General features: G+C 53.0%; 1 protein-coding gene across 13 annotated transcripts in view; it reads left to right on the top strand.

The window, feature by feature from the left end:
* LOC116661181 overlaps positions 1–22,527 on the top strand; it is an 86,848-nt gene that overhangs the window by 9,624 nt on the left and 54,697 nt on the right. For 4 of the 13 annotated variants that reach the window (XR_004316974.1, XR_004316970.1, XR_004316967.1 and 1 more), the window contains exons 2-7: positions 2,140–2,349; positions 2,638–2,740; positions 10,348–10,419; positions 10,704–11,353; positions 11,611–11,872; positions 15,000–15,194. Coding sequence is in view for 2 of the 13 variants with exons in the window: in XM_032472586.1 (XP_032328477.1) it covers positions 2,345–2,349; positions 2,638–2,740; positions 10,348–10,494; positions 10,704–10,999; positions 11,661–11,841 (732 nt within the window). In the remaining 11 variants the exon portion in view is untranslated. The other 9 variants (XR_004316976.1, XR_004316969.1, XR_004316977.1 and 6 more) reach the window with 9 other exon arrangements.

The raw sequence follows: 22,527 nt of genomic DNA, 5'->3' as shown, positions 1-22,527 counted from the left end.
TTCTGTTGTACACCTGAAACTCACATAATGTTAGCTGTCAATTATGTCTCAATAATTACAAAAGAAGATTAACAAGTTTTGGAGATCTGATATACAGCATGGTGATTAGAGCTAATAATACTGTATTATGTACTTGAATGTTGCTAACAGAGTAGATCTTAAATGTTCTCACCGCGAAAAAGAAATGCTAATTTTGTGACAGGAAGGGGGAGAGTTAGCTTAGGCTATAGTGTAATCATCTTATTACATATAAATAGATCAAATCAATACTTGTGCACCTTAAACACATACAATGTGCTATCTTATGAAAGCTGGGGAAAAACTGCAGCAAAAAGAAAACCAAAACCAAATCCCAAACCCTGCCTCCATTTTACAGATTGGGAAACTGACACTTAGAAGTCAAATCCATTATTGAGGGTCCCTCAGCTAGTCAGTGAAGGCGCCAGGATTTGAAGGCCACCTCTGGACTCTGGAGGTGAACACCCTCAACCAAGACACCACCACATCTTTAGAACTTCAGCAGAGGCGGGGGCGAGGGTGTGTGTGGTGCTCATAACCTTGGCCGTTCAAGGAAGTTTTCCCAAGATGGAGTAACATCTAAGCTGCTGTTACTCCTGGAGGAAGAGAGTTGAGCAGGTGAAATGTGTGGGAGGGATTGTATAGGGATGGGTGTGGGGAGGGGAAGGGGAACAGTGTGCAAAGCCTGGAGCACCTACTCTGTGTCCCACCTGGTTGGTGCCAGGTGAGATGGACCACTTACCCTCTGGGACCATGGGCATCTCCAAGACAAGGGCTGTGTTTACTTGTGTATTCCCAGCACCCAGCCTGGTGTCAGGCTTAAAGTAGGGCTCACAAATATTTCCAGACCAGGGGACTTTCAGGGGAGGTGCCCAGTGACAGGGAAGAAGGACCGAGCCAACACCCCTTCCTGGCAGCACCTTCCCTTGTGCTTTGCCAGGAAAATGGGGCCACACCCTTCCCACGGGCCCTAGGGTGCCACCCTTACCTCAGTTTGGACAAGGTGTTCAAATATCAATCAGCCAGTGGCTCCTAACCTTTCTGAGGCTGCACATGCCTTTGAATGGCTGCGGAAAGCTTTCCCTGCAGAAAGTGCACTTCCTGCCCCCTCATGGTTTGTCCCAGAGGCCCTGTCCCTTGGGTCCCACCTGAGAGGTTGCCCCGTGTGGAGTCTAGACCTGCTTCCTCCCATTCCGCCTGGCCATTCTTCCTCCCGACTCTCTGGCACCTGCTCGGTCCAGTGATCCAGCCCCACCTGGGAAAACTCTCAAGCAGACTCTGCTTCTCTCTCCTGTGCCCACAGTCCGTGGGGGGAGCCTGCCTGGCTGGAGGGAGTGAGGGGTGGTGATAGGCAGGCCTGACACTCGCTGCAGCTGGAGGGGGGCTGGTCGCCAGGGCTGCACAAACCTTGGTGACAACCTTGAACTTTGCCCTGAGAGTTGTACAAGCCACTGAAGGGGTTTAGGCAGGGGAATGACATGATTCCATTTCTGTTTTCAAAAGGCCGCTCTGGCTGTGGTGTCGAGGGCACTAGTAGCAACAGAGAGCAGCATGGAGCTGGTGACGGGATGGAGGCGAAGGATGACAGTGGCCCAGGGAGGGAGGATGGGGCGGAGACCGGTGCCTGGACTCAAAAGTGGGGCAGAGTTGATGGGAGGTTGACTGGGTTGGGAGTGGTCCAGGCAGGCTGAGGGGCGCTGGGCATGTGCCAGGATCACCCACCCCATGAAGATCGGGAGTCAGCGCTGGGCACATAGAATGTTAGGTCCCTGAAGATGTCCAAGAGGAGACCAGGAGAGGCTGGTGGACAGACTATTCAGGAACCTGGGAGAAAGATCTAGGTAAAAGACTTAATTTGAGAACTAAGTCTAGGTCATGAAAACAAAGGTGGTGCTCAGGAAATATGCACAAAAGAAGAAGAGAAGAAGCCTGAAGTGGAGCTTTGAGAAATACCCACACTTACAGGATAGTCAATTGGAAGAAGAGCTTCTCTGAGCTTTCCTGTCTGTAAAATGGGTATGATGATGCCAGTTGCTGTAAGGATTAGGGAAGATGAAGTATGTAAGATGTTTGACACGTTGGTACTTATTGATGGATCTTGTATGTGATGTGTTTCCACAGTGGCTTTCCTCCTGGGTCATGTTGGTTCATTACTGGCTCTTCAAAAGATGTGACCAGAGGCTGGGACTTCATCACTGCTGACTGCAGTCCTCCAGCAGACATCAGGTTCTGTTAATGCAGCCCAAGGTTACATGCACTGCTGCTTAACGTGGGCCCAGCCAAGAATGCTGTATCTTTGTGAGGGATGCTCTGAATTCAAAAGCCTATGCGGTAAGATGTAAAGGAGGGGACCAGGGCCTGTGGTCAGAGCCAGGGACAGTCCTCAGACCTAGCGTCTACTCCTGTCCTTTCTAGAAAGGGCAGGTAAATTGGTGGGCATCTCCAGCCCTTCAGTTCTCTGGACTTCCCAGGCAGGTTTCAGGAAAGGGAGAATGAGGCTGGTGATGGGGAATGTGGAGGGAAGGGTCAGGGTTGAGGAGAGGCTGGGATGAGGAGGGATCTCTAGGCAAGGGTGTGGAGTCTCTGGGCCGCCCTATCCAAGTCTCTTACATTTTTCAGAGAGCCTGGGGCCATGTCTGCGGCTTGGACTGTGTCTGGGAAGCTGGACTCCTGGCTGGTGGGCAGTGGGCTGGAGCAACACTGCCCCCTCATGGTCTCCTCTGTAAGTGCAGCCAGTGGACCCTTCCCAGAGCTGGGAGCTGCCTTCAGGCGCCCCACCCCACCTCTTCTGAGGTCCACAGGCTGCCTCCGGAGCAGCCCATCAGCTGACTTTATAGTCCTTGGCTATCTTTGGCAGCCTGTCAGTCTGTCTCCAGCTGTGTGTACCTAAGCGTGTCCCTTTGTTTCTGGCTTACGTTAGCTGTTGTTGTCTGGTGTATCTCGGTCCTGCTGGTTGGGGCTGTCTGTCCCTGTGTCTGTGATCAGCACCTCCTACCTCTCTTCTAGCAGTCTCTGCCTGGGTCTCTGTTTCTGCATCTTCTTCTGTCTCTGACTTGCTCCCTGTCCCCCTCCACCATCCCTGTGTCCTGGAGCTGGGGTTGTGGCTGCCTTCTCCCAGAGTTGGACTGATTCTTGGGAAAGACTGAGCTTTTCAGCTTTTTCCATGATTATTCAGGAACTCCTGGAGGGATGAGGGCTGAAGCCCCACCCAGCAGTGGCCTCTGAGAAGATGTGGGAGGTCAGTGGAGTCTCAGGCTGGGCTGGAGATGCTGACGAGATTTTCCAAAATATGCTCATGGGGCCAGAGTGGGGCTGGGCGCATTCCTGTGGACGTCTAGGAAGAGGAATGAGCCAGCCGGCTGGCCGCCAGCGTGGAGGGAGCTGTTCTGGCTGCTGCCTGTGTGCAGAGCCTTCCCACTCTCCCTAGTCCTCAGCAGGCTTTCTGTTGCCTCAGGGCCTTTGCACAAACTGCTTCTCCTTGAGTAGTCTTTCTCCTCAGCCTTTAGAAACCACTTTCTTTAAGAAGTCCTCCCTGACTCACAGTGTCTGAGATGGGACCCTCCTCTGTGTGAGGGCAATGTCCTCTACTTGGCTTAATGTTACCTGGTGGCAGTCCTGCCCCCCGACTCGTGTGTCTGTTCTGGGGAGGGGTGGGTGGGAGTTTCCGTGTGCATAGGCAGGGAAGCAGTAAGTGGCAGCGACAGGGAGGAGTGGGGGGAACATGGGCGACCCACACGGATCAGGTTACCCCCCACCCCCCGCAAAACACACAGTTGCTCTGCCTGTTTCTGCCCTGCTCTTTCTTCCCCCAGGTTTCCCCATATCTTTGTGCCAGAGGCCCTAGAAGTTCCAGGAGAATCTCCTGTCTGGCTTCTGGCCCAGAAACAGGCCCCGAGGAGGTGGCGGGGGAAGAGCTGCCTGCTTATCTGTCTGTTGGGTCCTCTGAGCAGCACAGGGGACGGGGCTGCCTCTGGGCATCCCAGGGCCGGGGAGAATGGGTGGAGTAGGGGGGCGGGGGACACTTGTAGCATGGGCCCTCTGTGGGGGAGTGGCTGTGTCTCAGTGTGATTGTGACGTGGGGTGGGCAGGAGGGACAGTCTCCCTGAGGTTCTCACCTTGGTTGTGAATCTGCCTGCAGCCCGGCGTTGTCCCCAGGATCACGGCCCTCCCAAGTACCTTGCAAGAGGGCCAAGGCCCAGCCCTGCCTCCCCAAGAGCCCCCAAAGATACCCCAGGAAAGGGAAAAGGAAACACTCAGAGGAGGAACTCTGGTGCACAGAGGGTGAGGGCCCCCCCCCCTTTATTTTGGGTGGGCCACCTGGACCTCCTTTGAAGGCTGAAACCTGCTGTTGTCTGGCTGTGCGGCCCTGAGTGATGAGGCCAGGAGGCTGGGAGGCGCTGTTGAGAAGTGAGGGGGGCTGTTATGAATGATGAGGGGCTGTGAGGGGGCCTGGAGGGGGAGGTGCTGGGTGAAATCAGGAATCTACTGGTGGAATCTGTCCAGGACCCCTTGGATCACAGACCTGAGGTCACTCACTGAGCGCTGGCTTCAGAGTTGAGGCTGGAAGCCCAGGGCTGGGGCAGGGCAGGGCTAGGGGCTGCATCTGAGTCCCAGCTCAGGATCCCTGGCTCACCCAGAGATGTGGGCTTTGGACTTGGGAGCTGAATTCAAGTCCCAGCTGGAGACCCAGGCCCTGTCTCTGGTCACTTTAGGCCTCAGACTCCTCACCTGTGAGGAATGGGGAGGCCAATACCTGTGGGACACTGTGAATGGATGTGAGAAAGTGCCTGCACACAGCAGTGCCCGGGGTCACCTCCCTCCTCCTTTGACCCCTAGGTGGTCCTGGAGCTTTCCAGCTGGGTGGGCAGGGCTGGAGGTCTCCCCCGGCTGCCGCGGTCCGTGGAGACCGGGAGACACTGCTCAGCGCCCGCCCCCCAAGTCCGTGAGTCACAGGCAGGCTCACCTGGCCACCACGTGCCACCCACATGGCATGCACCCTCCTCCACTTGCAGCGGCTGCCTTTTGACTTGGGGGCGGGAGCAGCTTCCTCCGTCCCGCCCTCACCCAGCTGGGCAGGTGTCCCCCGTGGAGCCCATTGAACAGTGCGTGGGCTGTTGTCCCTGGAGCCTTGCTGTTGGGACAAAGTCGGGTGATGTGTCTGTGCCTGTGGGTGGGTGAGCCCTGTGTTCCCAGCTCGACTGAAGGCCCAGGAGGGCAGGCGTCTCAGAAGCTCTCCCACCTTCCACCCTGGCCCTCCTGTGCCACCGTTTGAGAGTCACCACTTCATTGGGATAAGTGCCGGCTTCTCTCAGGGACGCCTTAATTCTGGTCCTGCAGTGGTGGTCAGGCACCATCGAGTGTGCCCCCTTGTTTTGTCCATGAGGAAACCAAGGCCCAGAGAACAAGGCAGAGCTCACGGGATCACTGTGGAGTTGGGGCTGAGGGGACAGAGCAATTCATTCAACAAACACGGTGAGGACTTCCTGTGCGTCAGGTGTGTGCAGGGCCGGGGTTCTGGGCTCAGGAAGCCATAGACTCACTTTGGAAGGTACACGACCCGATCATAACATCACAGGTCCCAGAGCTGTGGGGGAGGGGAGTGGGAGGAGGCCAGCCTGGATTATGGGCTCCCGGGCGTGGCTGCTCTCCCAGGTCAGTGTGCTGTAGGTCCTGGAGCAAGGGACTGGCTGTTGTGCCTCCTTCTTATTTGTTTGTTTTAAAATCTGCTATGAGGTGAGGACAGTAACAGCATGGACCCTGTACGGATGTCGGCAGTTCATATATGAAGCGTTTGGAATAGTGCCTGGTATACAGAAAGTGCTGAATAAGTGCTTGCTAGTATCATTACGGCAGCAGCGTCCCCTGCCTTTGATGTCTTTGGGTCCATTGCACTGATCAGCTACCTTCCTCCCTGGGGAGGTGGCTGGCGGGGAACATCTGTGTAGGGAGGGGGAAGAGGAGGTTGGGGGCTGGAGGAGGGGGGGAACCAGGCAGAGGGAAGGCTGGCCAGGACCCACCATGCTCTGGCAAGGCCTGGCAGCTGCCTCCAGGGACACGGCAGGGCACAGAGTTGCCTGGGCTGGGGAGATGCTGGGCTGGGGGATGCTGACCCAGGGCAGGAATGGAGCCAGGGGTAGGGTGGGGGGCACAGCAGTTATTTCCTTTTGAAATTACTAAAGCATCTCTCCTCCATGTTACAAGTACAAAAAAGATAGAAACATGTCAAATCAGCAATGGAAGTCCCCCTTCTAAAACCTATTTGATCCCCTTAACCCCTCAACTCCTTTTCCTAAACCTACTCCTCAAGATTTAACACATTTAACGATGTAAATTGCATCCTTTCTAGACCTTTTTATAAATATATATTTGAGCTCCAGTTTCTTCATTTGTAAATGAAGATTTTTTTTTTTAACTGAAGTATGATTTACAATGTTGTGTTAGTTTCAGGTGTACATACAGCAAAGTGATTCAGTTATATACATACATATATAATATACGTATCCTTTTTTCAGATTCTTTTCCATTATAGGTTATTCCAAGATATTGAATAGAGTTCCCTGTACTATGCAGTAGGACCTTGTTGTTTATCTATTTTATTTATAGTTGTGTGTATTAGACCTTTTACATATTTTAATAACCTATGTAAACACTTATAAACACCATTTTTGTTTCTTAAAAAAAGAAAATTATATAGTATTGCTTTCATTGTTCTGCAACCTGTCTTTTTTGTCTGAGAAATCCTTCCTTGTCCCACATACAGGCTCCTCCACTGTCTTTCCTGCTGCAGAGCTGCCGTAGCACAGACTGACCAGAATTTATTTGACCATTTCCCCAGTAATGGACATTCGGATGGTTTCCAATCTTTTGCTATTACTAACAAAGCTGCCGCAAACATCCTGTACATATATTTTGTGTCCACGTACAAGTGTCTCTGAGGCTCAATTCCCTAAGAGGGATGGATCCCGGAGCAAGAAGGCTGTGCATTTAAAATTGTGAAGGCTGACGTGCAAACCCCCATGTGTGTACCTGTGTGTTCCGGGACCAGGAGAGCCGTGCTGTGTGGGGAACATGGTGCCCATGACCCAGGTCGCCACACTCTCAAGGCTGCTGGCCGCCTCCCAGCTCCCCTATTGCTCCTCCGCCTGCTTCTCATGGGCCTTGGTGCTGCTCTGCAATTCTACTAAATGTCCCTCGTCCGTCCATCTCCTCTTTCTTCGCTCTTCCCAGAATGCCCCTCCTCACTCTCAGCTGGCGACCTTACCTCCTGTCTCATGGAGGAAGTTGAAGCCACCAGGGAAGAATGTTCATGGTCACCCAGCACCACACCCACCCGCCCACCTGCCTCAGTGCTTGTCTTCTGCCTCTTTCCTGGGGCCAGGGCAGCCCCTACTCTGCACCACCAGATCTTTTTGAAAAATGGAGGTACTGGGGATTGAACCCAGGATGTCGTGCATCCTAAGCCGAGTGCCACCACTGAGCTATTTCCTCCCCACTTCAACCAGATCTTTAAAAAAAACTATTATTGAGCAAAAATTTGCAAAGCATTACATTCACCCTTTTAAAATGTGCAATTCAGTGCTTCTTTTTTTCTTTTTTTAGCGCATCCACAGTTCTACAACCCTCACCACTACCCAATTCCAGAACACTTTCATCACCCCAAAATCAAACCCTATGACCATTAGCAGTCACTCTTCCCAGCCCCTGATAACCACTAATCTATTTTACGGAAAAGTCTAGTGTCTCAGAATTCACCTATTCTGGACATTTCGTATAAATGGAATCATACAATTTGTGGCCTTTGGTGTCCTGGTATTTTTTCACTTGGCATAATGGTGTTCATCCATGTAATAGCAAGTGTCAGTACTTTAATCCCTTTTTATGACTGAATAATATTCCATTGTATGGATATATGCGACATCTTCTTTATCCACTCATTAGCTGGTGAAGATTTAGGTTTCCACTTTTTAGCTGTTATGAACAATAATGTTGCTATGAACATTTGTGTATGCATTTTTGTGTGGCCATATGTCTTTATTTCTCTTGGATATTCCTTGGAGTGGAATCGCTGGATCATATGGTAGCTCCTTGTTTAGGCTGAAATTTTTTTTACTGAGATATAATTGAGGAGGGAGGGTACAGCTCAATGGTAGAGTGCCTGCCTGGTTCTGGGCTGATGCAGACAGGTGTCCTTTTCAAATGCAAGCTGGACTGTGCGGTTCCTCAACTCAGCACCCTGCAATGTAGCCCCATTTCATGGGGTCACTGCCTTTACAATGGCCTCTGAGCTCCTATGGATCTGGCCCCATCTCCTCCCACTCTCCCACCCTCCCCTTAATCCTCTCTGGCCTTTTCTGCTCCCCAGACACAGCAGGCAAGTCTCGGCCCCTGCACTTGTCTGGAATGTTCCTGCCCAGAAATCTACACGGCTCTCTCCTCATCCCCTTTACTCAAATGTCACTGCCTCAGAGAGGTCATGCCTGACCACGCTGTCTAAAATCGCATCCTCCCCGGTGCTGCCTCCCCGCCTCCTGAGTTGTTTTTCTCCTAGCGTTATCCCCTCTGGCATGCTGTGTATTTTGTGTATTGGCCTTATTTATTATTTGTTTCCCTTACTAGAATATAAGCGCTGTAAGGGCAGGGATTTTAGTCTGTTTCGTTCACTGCTGTATACTCAGCCCCTAAAGGCATGTCTGTTGCTGAATAAATATTTGTGAATGAATGAACGGATGCCAATGCTGGAAGTTCTTCCTGACGCTCAAGGAACAGCCCTTACCGGCGATGCCAGATTTAGCCAGCAGGTGGCACTGTGACTACAGAAATGTCAGGCTCCTGGCTTCCCAGCTACTTTTTCCCCCGAGAAATCCACCCCTTCCTTAGATGCCCCTGCTTTTGAGGTAAAATGCTGGAGTGTGTGTGTGACAATGTATGTGCCTCCCAGGTTGGTATTCTGCCCATTTTTCGTCTCCTGGCAGGCTTCCAGAGAAGCTGAGATTATGTCCGGGCTGATGAGGATTACCAGCCCTGGATGGGACCTCAGCTCCAGGCCCAGGTGATGGTGAGGTGTCTGGAATTGGGCAGCCAGCCTCCGGCAGCTGAGCGGATTTGGCCTGACCCTGCGGAATCCTTCAGGGAGCCCTGGGGGAGTGGTGGGGCTGCACTGCCCGCCTCCTCTCTGCTCCCAGCCATGGGACGAGCCCCACAGCCCCAGGGACACCTTGAGCAGGTGGGGTCTGTCCAGCCCCGGCCATTCTCCACAGCCAAAGAGCCCGTCTTCCCACCTCTGTGGGAAGTGAGGAGAGCTACGACCCCTCTGCCCTGAGTTCCTGCTGCTCCTCACTGTCAGCATGTGGGCAGGTCTGAGCCCAGGGCACATTTCTGGTCCTGCCACTTGCCAGCTGGGTGACCTTGCCAAGTGCTGAGCCTCAGTTTTGTCATCTGTCCAATGGAGAGGGATTTGCCTGCCTCGTTGTGGGGAAGGTTCGGTGCTTGTAAAACACCTGCCTGGTTCTGGGCTGACGCAGACAGGTGTCCTCAGTAAGTCCTGGTTCCTGTGTGAGGGCTGGCCAGGCACCAAGATCAGACCGGGACAGAGGGCAGGTGGCGGGGCTGTTGTTGTTCGTTCTTATTCTTAACATCTGTGCAATGTGCCTCCCGTGAGCCCAGGGCTGTGTAGGGCCTTGGGGGCACTATAGGGATCCAAAACATTTTGCTCTGGCATTCAGGGAAGCTAAGAATTAACGGACAATATAGGACTAAACCTATGAGAAGAAAAGTTAAATAACAAATATGAGATGGAGCACAAGAGATGTCAGTGGGCCGCTCCTGCTGAATTCGCCCAGTGAGTGGGTCAGTCAGGAGATGCTGTGAGCTGTGAGCCTGGCGCAGAGGAGCCATGGGCTATGAGGTCTGGGCAGGCCACGACGGGCTCGAGGGAGGAGGCAGGTGGAGGCCACGGCTGGGTCTGGGGCCAGTCTCCTGAAGCTGCTCCTGACTGCGGGTCAGGCTGGAAAAGAGGTGTCCTGCTATCCGCCTGGGCTGTGGCTGGGATCAGCCGATTCCACCTGGTGGGGGACCTGGCCGTTGCTCAGGGAACAGTTCCAGGGGCGGTACTGCCGCCTGCAAACACAGAGCAGACCAGGATGACAACCTGAGCAAAGGGCCACCCTGGTTCCACTGAGGCTGGTGGGGGTGGGGGAGGAATCTCCTCCTGGGGAGTGTTGTTAGGGCACTTCAGATGCTGGAGCTGATGCCCTCCTGCAGGACCCTGGGGTGAGGAGCAGAACGAGGGACATTGCCACTCTTCCCACAAAGTCCTCATGTAACCTTTAGGAAACATGCGACTATCAGGAGCCTGTGGAAAGTTCTACTACAGTGACGAGCATACAAGCAGAGGCCCTCCTGGTGAGACCTCCATCACGGAGGCAGAGAACCTGTGGGCCACGCCCCTCCCTTAATGCATTTCCTGTTATGCCGAAGGCAAGAAGCTGACCAGATCTTCAGTTTAACACTTCTGAGGGTGGAAACAGCTATAGCACCATCCACCCCTTCCCTGTGCCTCAGAACTTGTGGTCCTCCATCCCTGCCAACATCCCATGGGGCAATGCTAGCCTGTGCCAAGCTTTCTCTAACAAATCTTAGACCTGCTGCCTCTGACCTTCTTCCCACACTTCCCCTCCCTTGTCCAGGTTCTCACAGTTTCCCTGAGGAAGAAATTGAGGCAGCAGGAAAGGTCCAAGAAGCCCCAGGTGCTCCCCATCGCTGCTCTCAGAGATCTGCACCTGCCTGGGAAGCCATCTTCCCCTGTGGCCTCTGGTGGGCATGGGGCAGAGAAGCCCGGCTGGTCCTGGACAGTCCCTCTCCCTGCCTGTCTGGGCTTGGCGCTGCTGCTCTTCCCATGTCCTTGCTTTGCCCAGATGCCTGGCTGGCTCAGAGGACTTCTGCCAGTCTTCCTGGGTCTGTGGGCTGGAGTAGCGGCTGGGAGGTGAGTCTGTTTACTCCACCGCCCCCTCTTCACCCGCCACACACAAGGCAGAGCACTCACTTAGATTAATTAATCTGCTGCCCAGCCTGCTTCTCTGACCCATCTTTTATTCATGGGCAAGCGGCGTTCTCTGCCTTACTGGGATGCGAGCATCAATATTTCATCCTGGCTTCGCCTGCCAGCATCCTGCTCCCTCCTTCCTGCGTCCCACCCGCTCTAGGACCCGGAGGGCTGGGGCATGCTGGCCTAGCCCAGGGCGTCATCGCGGATGCCCATGCTGCCTTCTTTGGCCCCTTAGCCTGCCCACTGTGCCATCATGGGCAGAGCCAGTGTCCGAGCCAGAAGCCTTTCTGAGTAAGTGAGCTGGAGAGGTGGCGCAGGCGGAGGGGCTGGGCCTGGAGGGAGGGTCTGGGCTCAGGATCCTGCGTGGGTCGGGGGAGATGTCCTGGTGTGTGTGTGGGGGAGGGGGATGATGCTGCAGCTGACATGACAGTCTCGTCACTGTGTTGCTGGGTGGCTGTCAGGGCGGGAGACGAGGGCTGTGCAGTGCCTGACACAGAGCTGGGTCCACAGCAAGTGCTCATTTTCCTGCCTTCATTTTCTTTCTACAGTTTTCTCTTAGACCAGGTGTTACTGATCTTTTCCGCCCTCCTATCCTCAGCTGTTTATTGAAGGAAGCGATACCAGTGTTCAGGAGACACCTTCCGTACCCCCAGCACCCAGCCCTTCTCACCTCGTTCCCTTCCCGGTGCCCCAGGCTTCCCCGTAGGTGCTCAGGACCACAGAGTCAGAACCTCGGACCTGGAGGAGCCCTTACCTGGATCCCAGCCCAGGGCTCTTAGCCTGGGGCCCATGGAGGGTCTCCCGGAAGAGGTATGAACCCTCGAAACACAAAATCATGGGTGATGTGTGTGTGTTTTCTGGGGAGGGGGGCAGCCCTGACTTTCATTAGATTTTCAGTGGGGTCTGTAAGCCATAAAAGGTTACAAACCCCTAAACTCTAGGTGGGTCAGATCTTCCGTTTTTGACGTGAAGGAAGAGAGTGAAGGGGGTTCCTTGTCCAAGGAGCCCCCTCTAAGGTGGGAACGTGTGTGCATGTGTGCGTGCACGTGTGGGGCGTGGGGTGGGTGCTGGGATCACAGAGGAACACCCTGCCGTCCTGCCCTGGAGGAACTGGCAGAGTGTGGAGCCGGGATGGAAGCAGTAACTGTCAGGTGGCCTTTGGACAGGTCGTGCGTCCCTTCCCAGGCTGACGGCCAGCGCTTTATCTCTGCGTTGGGACTGTGGTCGAGGGAGCCTGTGGAGCTGAGCCGGGCTGGGGGAACTGCTCTGTCCCTGGCTCGGGCTGAGAGGCAGCGCACCTAATTCCCCTTGCTCTTTGAGGGCCAGGTGAGGCATCCATCTCCCCTCCTTTCCTCACTGTATACCTGATCCTTCAGGGGCCCCTGCCGGCTGAACCCCCAAATACCTCTGAAATCAGACCACTTCCACCATCGGCTGCCACCTTGCCTCTGTCCCTGCGTGGCCCCTGCCTGGTCTCCTGCTCCCTCAGTACAGGCACCGTGACTCTCCAGCCAGGAACACCCCTGGCTCACCTGTGCCGGCCACCCCGACCTGACACGCTAGCAGAATCCACCTGGGCCTCTGTGCCTTTTCTTTCCTCAGGTGTCCTCCAGGCTCAGGCTCTCCCCTCCTTCCAGTCTCTGCTGAAATGTCACTCAGCCCTATCCCTCAGCCCTGTGCTTTAAATCCTCCCCTAGCACACGCCGCCTTCTAACATCCCGGTTCCTCTGTTGTCCACGTTGACCACATACTTTTTGTCTCTTGCCCACATGATGAAATCTCCCTGAGGACAGGAGCTTTAATATTTTGTTCACTGATTCATCTCAGAGGCATGCTCACGAGGAAAGGGCTCAATAAATATTGTGGGGTGAATGGATGAGTGAGTGAGTGAGTGAGTGAGTGAGTGAATGAATGAACGGATGATTGAATCGCCCACCGCATTACTCCACGGCCCATTTAGGACAGCCCATGAATATTTTTTCCCTCACACCTAAGTGCCAGAAAAACCTTAGCCTATGCTGAGAAACTGATGCTCATTCATTCACATCGTCAGTATATTTATTGAGCACCTACTATGTGCCAGCCCCTGTTCCTGGCACTATGGAGATGGTAATGAACAAAGTGGACAAACGCTGCTTGTCTTCTAGTGCTGAGTAGGTCTCTCCTGGGTCCCCAGGGGATTGACATTCATCTTGTCACTGTTTTCCTTTCTGCTCTGGCTGCCCCCCTCCCCCCCCGAGCTAATTTTGTGAATTTTTCTTAGTACCAAACCTGCCCCTTTGATCTCTCCATGTTATTCCACTTTTCTTCTCCCTGTGTCTTGATTGTTTTTAACAGAAAAGGGAAATTCATCACAGGAATGCGCAGTGTGTGGCTGGCTGGCTCAGGACTCTGGGAAGCTGCTGGGGACCAAGGCTTTCTCTTGATCTCTCTCCGGAACCCCTCCTGGGTGCTATCTCTGGCGTCTCACCTTTATCTCTGTGTCTCTGCTGCCTGCTTCCTCCCTCTGCCCCTTGTGGATCTGCCTCCCCACTGACACGGCTGAAGATGGGACCCCACTACTCTTTTGCTTTGATGAAATAATCCATTTATATGTTTAATCTTGGAGTATTATATGCATTCTTTTAAACTATTTCAAAATCTTCCAGCAGCAAGATGTGCATAGATTACTGCTTCTCGATGAATGTGTATGTGTGCAGGGTGGGGTGGGGCTGGCTCCGGCTTCGACTGGAGACAGGGGGCCAAGTAGAGATGGAGGATTCCCCAGAAAGAAGAAGCAGAAGGTGACAGACCTCTTGTGTTGTGGGGAGGGTCCCTTGCTGCCACTCCTCCTGACAGGCCTTCTTTAAGAATCAATGTGATCTGCTCAGTCACAGCCCAGCAGTTTCTTGGCCTACATACACTTTTGTCACCAGCCTGCCACCTCCTGGTAAATTGCCCCTCCCCAGCCCCCACCTAGCCACTCTTGGACTTCGCGGCTTCATTCCTGGGTGAAGTCATGGACGCTTTTGTCCTTGGTTCCCCATTACCATCACAGGGGATGGGGTGACCTCTGCGCCTGAAGTTTGGTGCTAGAAAAAGGGATAGATGGGTGTGGAGGAGGCAGGAGCAATTGACACAGAGGGCCAGAGGTGGGGGACACTCACCAGGGGTGCAGGGTCGGGGAGTGGGGTGGAAGGAACTAGGGAGAAGTGCCAGCCATCCTGTCCCAGGCATGCCTGTGTCTCTCTGCCTTGAACTACATCCTCCCTCCATGGGGCCACAGACTTGAGCAACTAACTAGACTCTTGGGGGTGGGGAAAGGGTGTGGGCACAAGAGAAGGAGACATTGGCCTGAAAGCTTGAGGTAGAGGCACCCCCACCCTCCCTTGTGGGCCCTGGGTCTGGGGTTCTTACCCTTAGCCCCCTTCACTCCCAACCCCCCACCCCACAACGTACCCCCTGGTCTAGGAAGACCAGTCTGCAATAGGGGAAGCAAGTTCCCTGGTGCCATAGCTGAGGCCAGAAGCTAACTGGTCACGTACCTTTGAACAAGTTATGTAACTTCTCTGTGCCTCAGTGTTTCCATCTGCACGTTGGAGATAAGGGTTCTCCTAGAGTTGCAAAGATCAATTGAGTTTACAGTGTAGAATTCAGCAGAGTGTCTGTATATAGTGAGTGCTCAGTAAGTATTAGCCACTATTATGGTCGTTTGATAAGTTCTAGAATGTTCCTCCTAGCCCTGCATCTCCTTGCATGCAGAGACTAAAGTTCCTCCTCCACTTATTTCTGTAGATGATAGTTCTTCCAAAGGCTCTGATGAAGAAACACAGAACAGCACCTGGTGACACAGTATGGGGGTTAAGAACAGGGACTTGGGGCCTGGCTCCACACCTTGTCTGCTGTGTGACCTTGGGCAGCTCCTCAGCCTCTCTGAGCCTTGATTCATTCTCTTTAGATAACAACAGACCAACCTGTAGGGTTCTTGTGAAGACAAAAACGAGACCAAGACACTCAGCATGGTGTGTGGCGCAGCGTGAGTGGTCAAGGAACACGAGGCTGTCACTTTACAAGATGCCTGCTGTGCCTCACCGCATCAGATGCTGGCCTCAACTCTGAGCCGGCAGTGCAGCGCTCGCCAGGCCCCTTCCAGGTGAGAAGACTGAGGCCAAGAGAGGGGAAGTGACTTTCTGAGTTGGGCTGGAACTTGGGCCTCTGGGAGTGGCCCTCAGACTGGCCCAGGTGGCTGTCATTCCCGGCATGATGGGAGCAATCAGGTGCTTTGCCCCTGACCTGAGGCCTGGAGTCAGGGAAAGGGGCCCGCAGGGGTGGTGGGAGGTGTGAGTGTGAGGTTACAGATAGGGGTGGGGAGGGGGCAACTGGAAATACCGCAAACCTCCCACTTCCCAGCTTGGCCCCAACCCAGCCTACTCTCTGCCACTGTGAGCACCCCCATCCGCCCTCTTCCTGCAGCTCTCAGGGCCTGACTCTGGTCTTGGGGAGCCCTGGACTACAGCCCATCTGCAGGCCTGGAGTCCCAGGGCTTGCCCCCTGGGACATGGCCCTCTCTGGTGTCCCCAGGCCTCAGGAGGGCTGGAGATTGGCCCTAATCCAGGGAAAAGCTTTAGACATGATTTCATTTTTTACTGAGATTGTGAGTAGGGGAAAGAGACAAGTAAAAAATAGCTCATCTGGACTGAGCAGGGGAAAAAGCAATTGCCTTCTGAAATCTCTTTTTCTGATTCTTAAAAGATGCAATTTGGAAATGTCTTGGTGGCTCTGGCTGGGGTATGGGCCAGACCACCTACAAGGCACTTGGCTGGGGACCTGCAGGGTGGCTGGGGAGCAGTGGGGGCGGTAGGGAGGGACTGAGCCCTTGCTGGGCTCCAGCTCAGGCTTCAAAGCCAGGCCAAAGGGGAAGATGTGGGAGCAGGGAGTGCTGCTGCGGGAGCACTGAGGAATGAAGGTGGCAGGGACTGACCAGAGGAAGGGGCTGGGGGTCCTGATGTGCAGAAGGGCAGGGAATGCGCGGGAAAGAGTCCCACCCAGCCTGGCTGGGGTGGGGGTGGCCCAGAACCTAAAGGAGGTCCCTGCTTTGGGTCAGCATGTCAGGAGATTTCATGGGGCAGAGGCACAAATCCGTCCTGAAGGATGGTGAACTCTAATCCCTTTTCTGGAAGGCCTCTGGGTGCTGGGTAATCAGGTGGTCCCTCGGGGTGTGGTCAGAGCCCACAGGAACATGCGTAGTAAAGGGATGAGGGCCAGCCTTAACGCCTCAGGGCTCCTGTGCTTGTCCTCCAGGGTCATTCTCCACGGTGCCCAGAAGCCTCCTCCTTAGCTGCTGCTTCTGTTTGCAGAGGTTTTCCAGCAGCCACGGTGAGGCTGTGAGGAGACCAGCCTGGGGGACAGGCCCGGCCCCTTTGGGTAGGACAGAGATGGAGAGCGATGCTCACTGTAGGGACCTCCCTGGGGTGTGTCCTTCCCTCTGATATGGTGCTAACCCCATGTCCTAAGTACCAACTTATCAACTAACCCATCAACCATTCAAGTCTACCAACCTACCAATCAAACCATCACTCCAATAACCAATTCAATAACCAGCAACCAACATTTTACCCTACACGACGCCACATCACCACCTCAGCAACCTTCTAAGTGACTACCAACCAACCCACCAACCAGTCTGCCAACTAACCTGTTCTTCCACCATTCTATCACCCCACTAACCAGCTTATCAACCAACTCACCAATCAACCCATTGCCTCAATGTCCCATCAGAAGATAGGAACCACACAGCAATATTAACAGGAAAGGTTTAATATAGAGAATTATGAATTAAAATACAGGGTGATTTACTTAGGATTACCTACTAACAGGGGATTTCTTACCTAAAGAAACAAAGGAATAGCAGATACAGGGATGCTCTGGGGCTAAGGCAGAGCATCAAAGGAAGGAACAAATCCAGAAGAGCCTTCCCAACATACACATACCCAGGGCTGATGGTGTCACTACCCTGTTAAGGAAGGTGTGGCTGCAGAGGCCCATTGGACGGCAGAAGAGTTTGCTCAGGTGTCACGCTGGCGGGACTTCCTGGGAAGGTGCCTTTGGGGTGCTGGAGGAAGCTGTGTGCTGCAGATGCCTCACTGCAGGGGCCTGGAAGGGAAGCCCCTTCCTCCTGCAGTGTTTCAGCCCCTTCTACTAACAAAGCTTAAGAGGGGGCCAGCTGCTAAAGGAGAAACACTTACAGAGTCCAGCCATGACCACCGTCCAGGTCATGAGGAGTAGAATTGAAGCTGAGAGGCAGTCAGGTAATAACCGTCACGCCCACTCTCCTACCTCCCCTCAACCCAGCAGCCCTCTCACTGGTCTATCAGCCCATCCGCCAATCAGCCAATCAACTAACAAGCCTACTCCTCCAGCAGCCCACCCCACACCCCGCCAACCAGCAATCCTCTAGCCAGGGTGCCAGCCCACCTGCCCACCTACCAGCCAACCCAGCAACCTCGTTTTCTTGATGATCCCCTGTTCCAGGCATTGTGCTCAGAGCTGTGAGGACAGTTTCCACCCTGAGGGAGGAACATTTTATCCAGATTGAGGAGACATATGACCAGCTGAGGGTCAACAGGGACCTGTCACACAGGTGACATCCATTAAACGGACAAACAGTGGGCAGGTGAAGTTAATGGTGGGACAGCTTCGTGGAGAGAGGAAGTGATTCGGGTTTTGAAGGATGAGCAAAATTTAGGTTTAGATTTGGAAAGAGCTTCAGAAGGAAGGCAGGTGGGGACAAGCCTCTCCAGTATCTCTGGATCAAGCAGGACTTGGGCACATGAAGACTTCTGCACGAAGGACTCACCGTGCTCAGGGAGCCTTCGCAGGTAGCTGCACTGATCCCTCAGGGACTGAGTCTGCACCTTGCCTGTGAGGAGGAAGAACCATCAGGGCCATGAGAAGTGACGCTGGTTGTATCATCAGCTTCTTCTTCAGGCAGTGGGTAGGCTTCCTACCTAAGGGGGCTCTTCTGTTTTTCATCAAGGACAAAATTGAAAAGAAAAGGAAAAATGGCTCACCCAGCCTCAGGCAGACATCGGGATGAACTTCCAGTCCAGACCAGTAGGAGCCTCAGGAATTGCTTCTCTGTAAACCTTAAAGAAGAGAGACTCTCATCCATCTGGGCTGGCTGAAATATTGACCTACTCAGAGTCAGGGGAGTAACTGTGTTGACCCTTCCTGACCCCATTGTTGAAGAGTTCCCTGTGCCCCGGGTCCACCTGTTCCCAGGCTCCCAGCAGCCAAAGTGCCATTAAGTATCTTGGAATAAAAATCTGACTTCAGAATCAATTGATGGAGAGAGGTTCTCCAAACATTCACCAGTGAAGGTAATTAAATTCCGATAGCAGAAGATGGAGCGGTGTGACAGGGCGGTGGGGGCAGTGTGCTGGCGCCGGGCTGCTGAGCAGGGAAATCGCAGGCGTGCTCAGCCCAAAGCTGGCAGCGGCACAAAGGAAATTGGAGCAGTCAAATATTTCCCTCCTCGCTGAGTTCCATTTACATGTTTATAATAGAGGTTCTTAAGGCCCTAATGAGAAGGCTGCTCATTGCAGGGAAGAGGATGATTAAGGCTCTGCCAGACATGATCAGGGACAGGAACAAAGGCCTGTTAATTACTACAGAGGGACAGGAGGGGAGGCAGCCTCCGCTCTCAGCTCCCCAGAGCCTCCCCAGCCTGGTCCCTTCCTGTTCTCCAGGCTCACCTTTGCACCAAGCGCTGGTGACTTCCGAGGGGTGGGTTGGATAGATTCCCAGAGCTACACAAAGGTGCTCAGCGATGTTTCCAATTGCCCTCACTAGGGGGTAATTTCAGGCTGTGTCCATAGCCCAGGAAGATCTGTCCCCTGGAGATGCCCTGCTGGGACGATGGGGCGAAGGAATCAAAAGAAGCCACAATGGTGAATTGCTTGGCCATTGCATGGACCCTCTGCCCACTAGGAGGCACCTTGCAGGAACTTCTGGGTCCTAGAAGGGGGTCACCAAAGGCAGAGATAGGGTCTCTTTTCCCAGCCTTCAGACATTGATATGTCTGTGGTGACCCAGGCCAGACTTAGTGGCCTGATGATGTCATCTGATAAGAAGGCAGGGAGTTCCTGCCAAGTTGACTTTAAAGCCTCTAACAACCAGAGTTCATGATGTGGTGGAAAAAGTATGGGCTTTGGGTGAACAGACTTAGGGTCCAACAGAGCTAGGTTCAAATCCCAGATCTGCTGTTTGTAGTGAGCCTCAGTCTGTAGAAAGGGGATAGTCATACCTACTAACCCACACTGGGTTTGTTTGATGATGCAGCAAGATAATATAGGTAAAGTCTGGCACACAGTAGGTGCTCAATGCATGTTGGTAACCTCCCCTGTTCTGTGGTGCTGGCTTAGTAATCTGAGGGGAAGATCTTAAGCGTCTTCTCTCTAACCTCCCAGGGCCTGGGGCTGAGTGTGTGTGGCTCTGGTGTCCTTCAGCAGGTCCTGCTCCATAGCTGCTCTTTTCATGATGGGGTGTCTGGGGATAATCAGGGAAGAGCAGCTCTCAGTCTCCCAGAGAGAGGGGTGGAAATCCACACCCCTGGGCACTGCTTGCCTCTGGGTGACTCTCCACTGTGTGTCCCCACCTGTGCTCCACCCTCAGGTCCTCATCTTTGTTCTATCCTACCCCTAAGGGCTCAGGAGATGAGGGGAAGATGAGAGGAGAGAGATGGGAAGAACAGGCCTGGGGAGCTCCCTGATTCCCATGGGGAGAAGGGATCAGAGGAATAAGAGTTACATCATACAAAGGAGAGTGAATCTGGCAGTCAAGGGTGGAATTTGAAAACCTTTGATTTTTACACTGTATGAGTGGAGAATTAAACTTTACGTAGTTTTTGTATGTTGTAATATTTCTTCATATACATCTCTCCTACAAATAAAAAAGAAAAACTTTGATTTTTAGGACAGCAGTCATTTTGTAAAGGCCTAAATCAGAAATTTCTCAATTAGAATCTTGATTTTAGGCCCAGGGGATGTAGGCTCTAAGAAGAGAATGATTCTGAAGGAAAGGCAAAAACCTTTGGATGAGAGGCCCAAATTTCCTGGAGGTTATGGAGCAATCTTGTCCTTCTCAGGGGTCAGTCTTGGGCTCAGAGGCTGTGATGTCATGGAAGAGAGTGGTAGGGAGAGGCAACTAGGAAGGTCTCTGGCATCTTTGCTCACCAGGCTGCTTTCCTTGGAGCTGTCCATGGTGCTGGCCTCAGAGTCCTTCTAGCACAGCCTGTCTAACCACACCTCTCCAGCTGGCTGTCTGCCAGGCCTGTTGTCTGCAGAACCCCTGCCCAAAACCATTGCACTGACCTCTGCTGCAAGTCCCAAAACTTTCAGACATACCCAACTGTAAGACAAATCTATTGAACAGTAAGCTCAAGTCTTACTGTTAACATTAACTCAGTCCCTGATCACAGCCTATATTCTAGAGTTTACCTTAAGTAGAACTCTAACCAGAATGCAGACTTGAACCCAATACAAGTCTGATATTCAGTCCTACCCTCATTCCTTCCTTAATATAAACTTAAATACTATCCTCATTACTAACCTCAGCCCTAGTATTGGTTGAACTGACTTTTCACCCTCATCTTGGACTGAACCTGGAATCCTAAAGTCTTGGGGTTGGGTGAAGACTGGCTCCTTCCTTCCTCTTCTTCTCTCCCTCCTTATAAACACGGTTGAGCATCTGTGGCAGGCACTAGAGAGATGTGTTGTACCACCTCTGTTCTCGGGGAACTTGCCCATGTACCCCCACCACAGTCAGACGGAGGAGCCCAGGGATCGACAAACTCATACAAATGTCAGCATTGATGACATTCTCCCAAGGGGGAAAGTCTTTGGAAAAGATATTTTTATCACTTTCCAAAGGCAAAATATAGAGGTGGGCCATGAGGTCTTTGGATCCTGCCCACCACTCTCCACCTGCCGTGTCTCTGACTCTGGTCCACTGTGCTCTCCATGTGGGTGGGGAGGGGAGTGAGGGTACCCCTCAGGGAGGAAACTTTTGCAGAGGCAAAGCAAGTGACTGGTTTGCACATAAATGTGAAGGAGTTCCGAGTAGCACAGGAAGTTATCAGACACATCACCACCATCTAGAGGCCCCTCCTGTGGTCATCCCATTGAAGCCTCACGGCACTCTCTGAATGAGGGATGTAGTCCCATTCTGAAGCTGAGAAAGTTAAGGTTTTGAGAGGTGAAAAGACTTGCTTCAGATCACAGAGATACTGGGTGGAGGAGCTAGGAGTCAAACACAAGTCTTCTGGCTGCAAGGCCTTGAAGCTGGGGAAGGGGTCCTGAGGAGCTTCAGGAGCGAGGGCATGGGGTTTTCCAGCCATGAGTATGCAGTGTCAGAGAGGTAAGTTGGAGATTGAGGTGGGAGTTGAAGAAGAATCATTGGCCAAGGCTGAGATGGGCAGCTGGGATGGGATGGCCTCTGTAGGCTGGTCTGGACTTCGCCTTGACTCAAGGCAGGGCACTGTGGGAAGCTTGGAGGGAGAGGAGAACCCATAGCCGATTCCTTCTACATGGCCTGCTCTTGTGGTCCAAATGGAGAACCCAGGAGTGAGATGGAAAAAGGGGATGGGGGAGAATGGTAGCCAGGAGAAGGCACGTGATATGCCGGGGGGTCCATGGTAAGGCCCGTGTGTCTCAGTCCACTGACCCTTCATCCCTCCGCAGCCTCTATCCCCTCACTCTTTCATCCTTTGGGTCTTCTGCTTACAGCCAGAGGGACCTTCTGAGGCCCTTGTGGGGACTCTCCTCTCCAAGAAGCTGAACTCCTTACTCTTTCCTGCCAAATTCCACCCAGCTCTGCTCCTTGGTTTTCTGGTCACTTTATAGTTGGGGTGAATATATAACCTGTCTTCCAAACTGGGGCATTGCTGACACCAAAGGGAGTGCTGTTAATGACTGAGGGCAGCAGGTGTGATACTAGGTTGTGCACCATGGCCTCACCCCTCCAGCCCAATCCCAGGACTCCCCAACACCACACTCAGCTCTTTAAGATCCTGCCAATTGTGGGCCTCCAGCTTCCGAGGCCTGGGGGCTCTTTACTGGGAGAGGAAAGTGCTGGTATGGAGGTCAGGAGCTGAGCCCCAGACCGAGCTCTCCACTCACTGCATAAGACCTTGTGGGGGTGCCCCTCCTCCTTGGCTCAACTCCCTGTAAAATGCGATGCTCGCTCCTGCTCTGCTCCTCTCTCAATGAGATGGCGAATGTGACGGCACTTGGCAAATGGATGCACTGCACACATGAGGCTTCCTGGAGTTATTGTCCCCTCTCCTGTCCAAATTTTGGCCGCGATTATTATTTTTTATTTTTAATTCTGGTAAAGAACACATAATATAAAATTGCCATCTTAACCTGTTTTAAGTGTATGATTCAATAGTGTTAATTGTAATCATATTATTGTGCAACACACCTCCA

This window comes from Camelus ferus, chromosome 33 (genome assembly GCF_009834535.1).
Source record: "Camelus ferus isolate YT-003-E chromosome 33, BCGSAC_Cfer_1.0, whole genome shotgun sequence".
Classification (NCBI taxonomy): Eukaryota; Metazoa; Chordata; class Mammalia; order Artiodactyla; family Camelidae; genus Camelus; species Camelus ferus.
The sequence above is the reverse complement of the archived record's forward strand: the minus strand, read 5'-3'. Positions and strand labels throughout refer to the sequence as shown.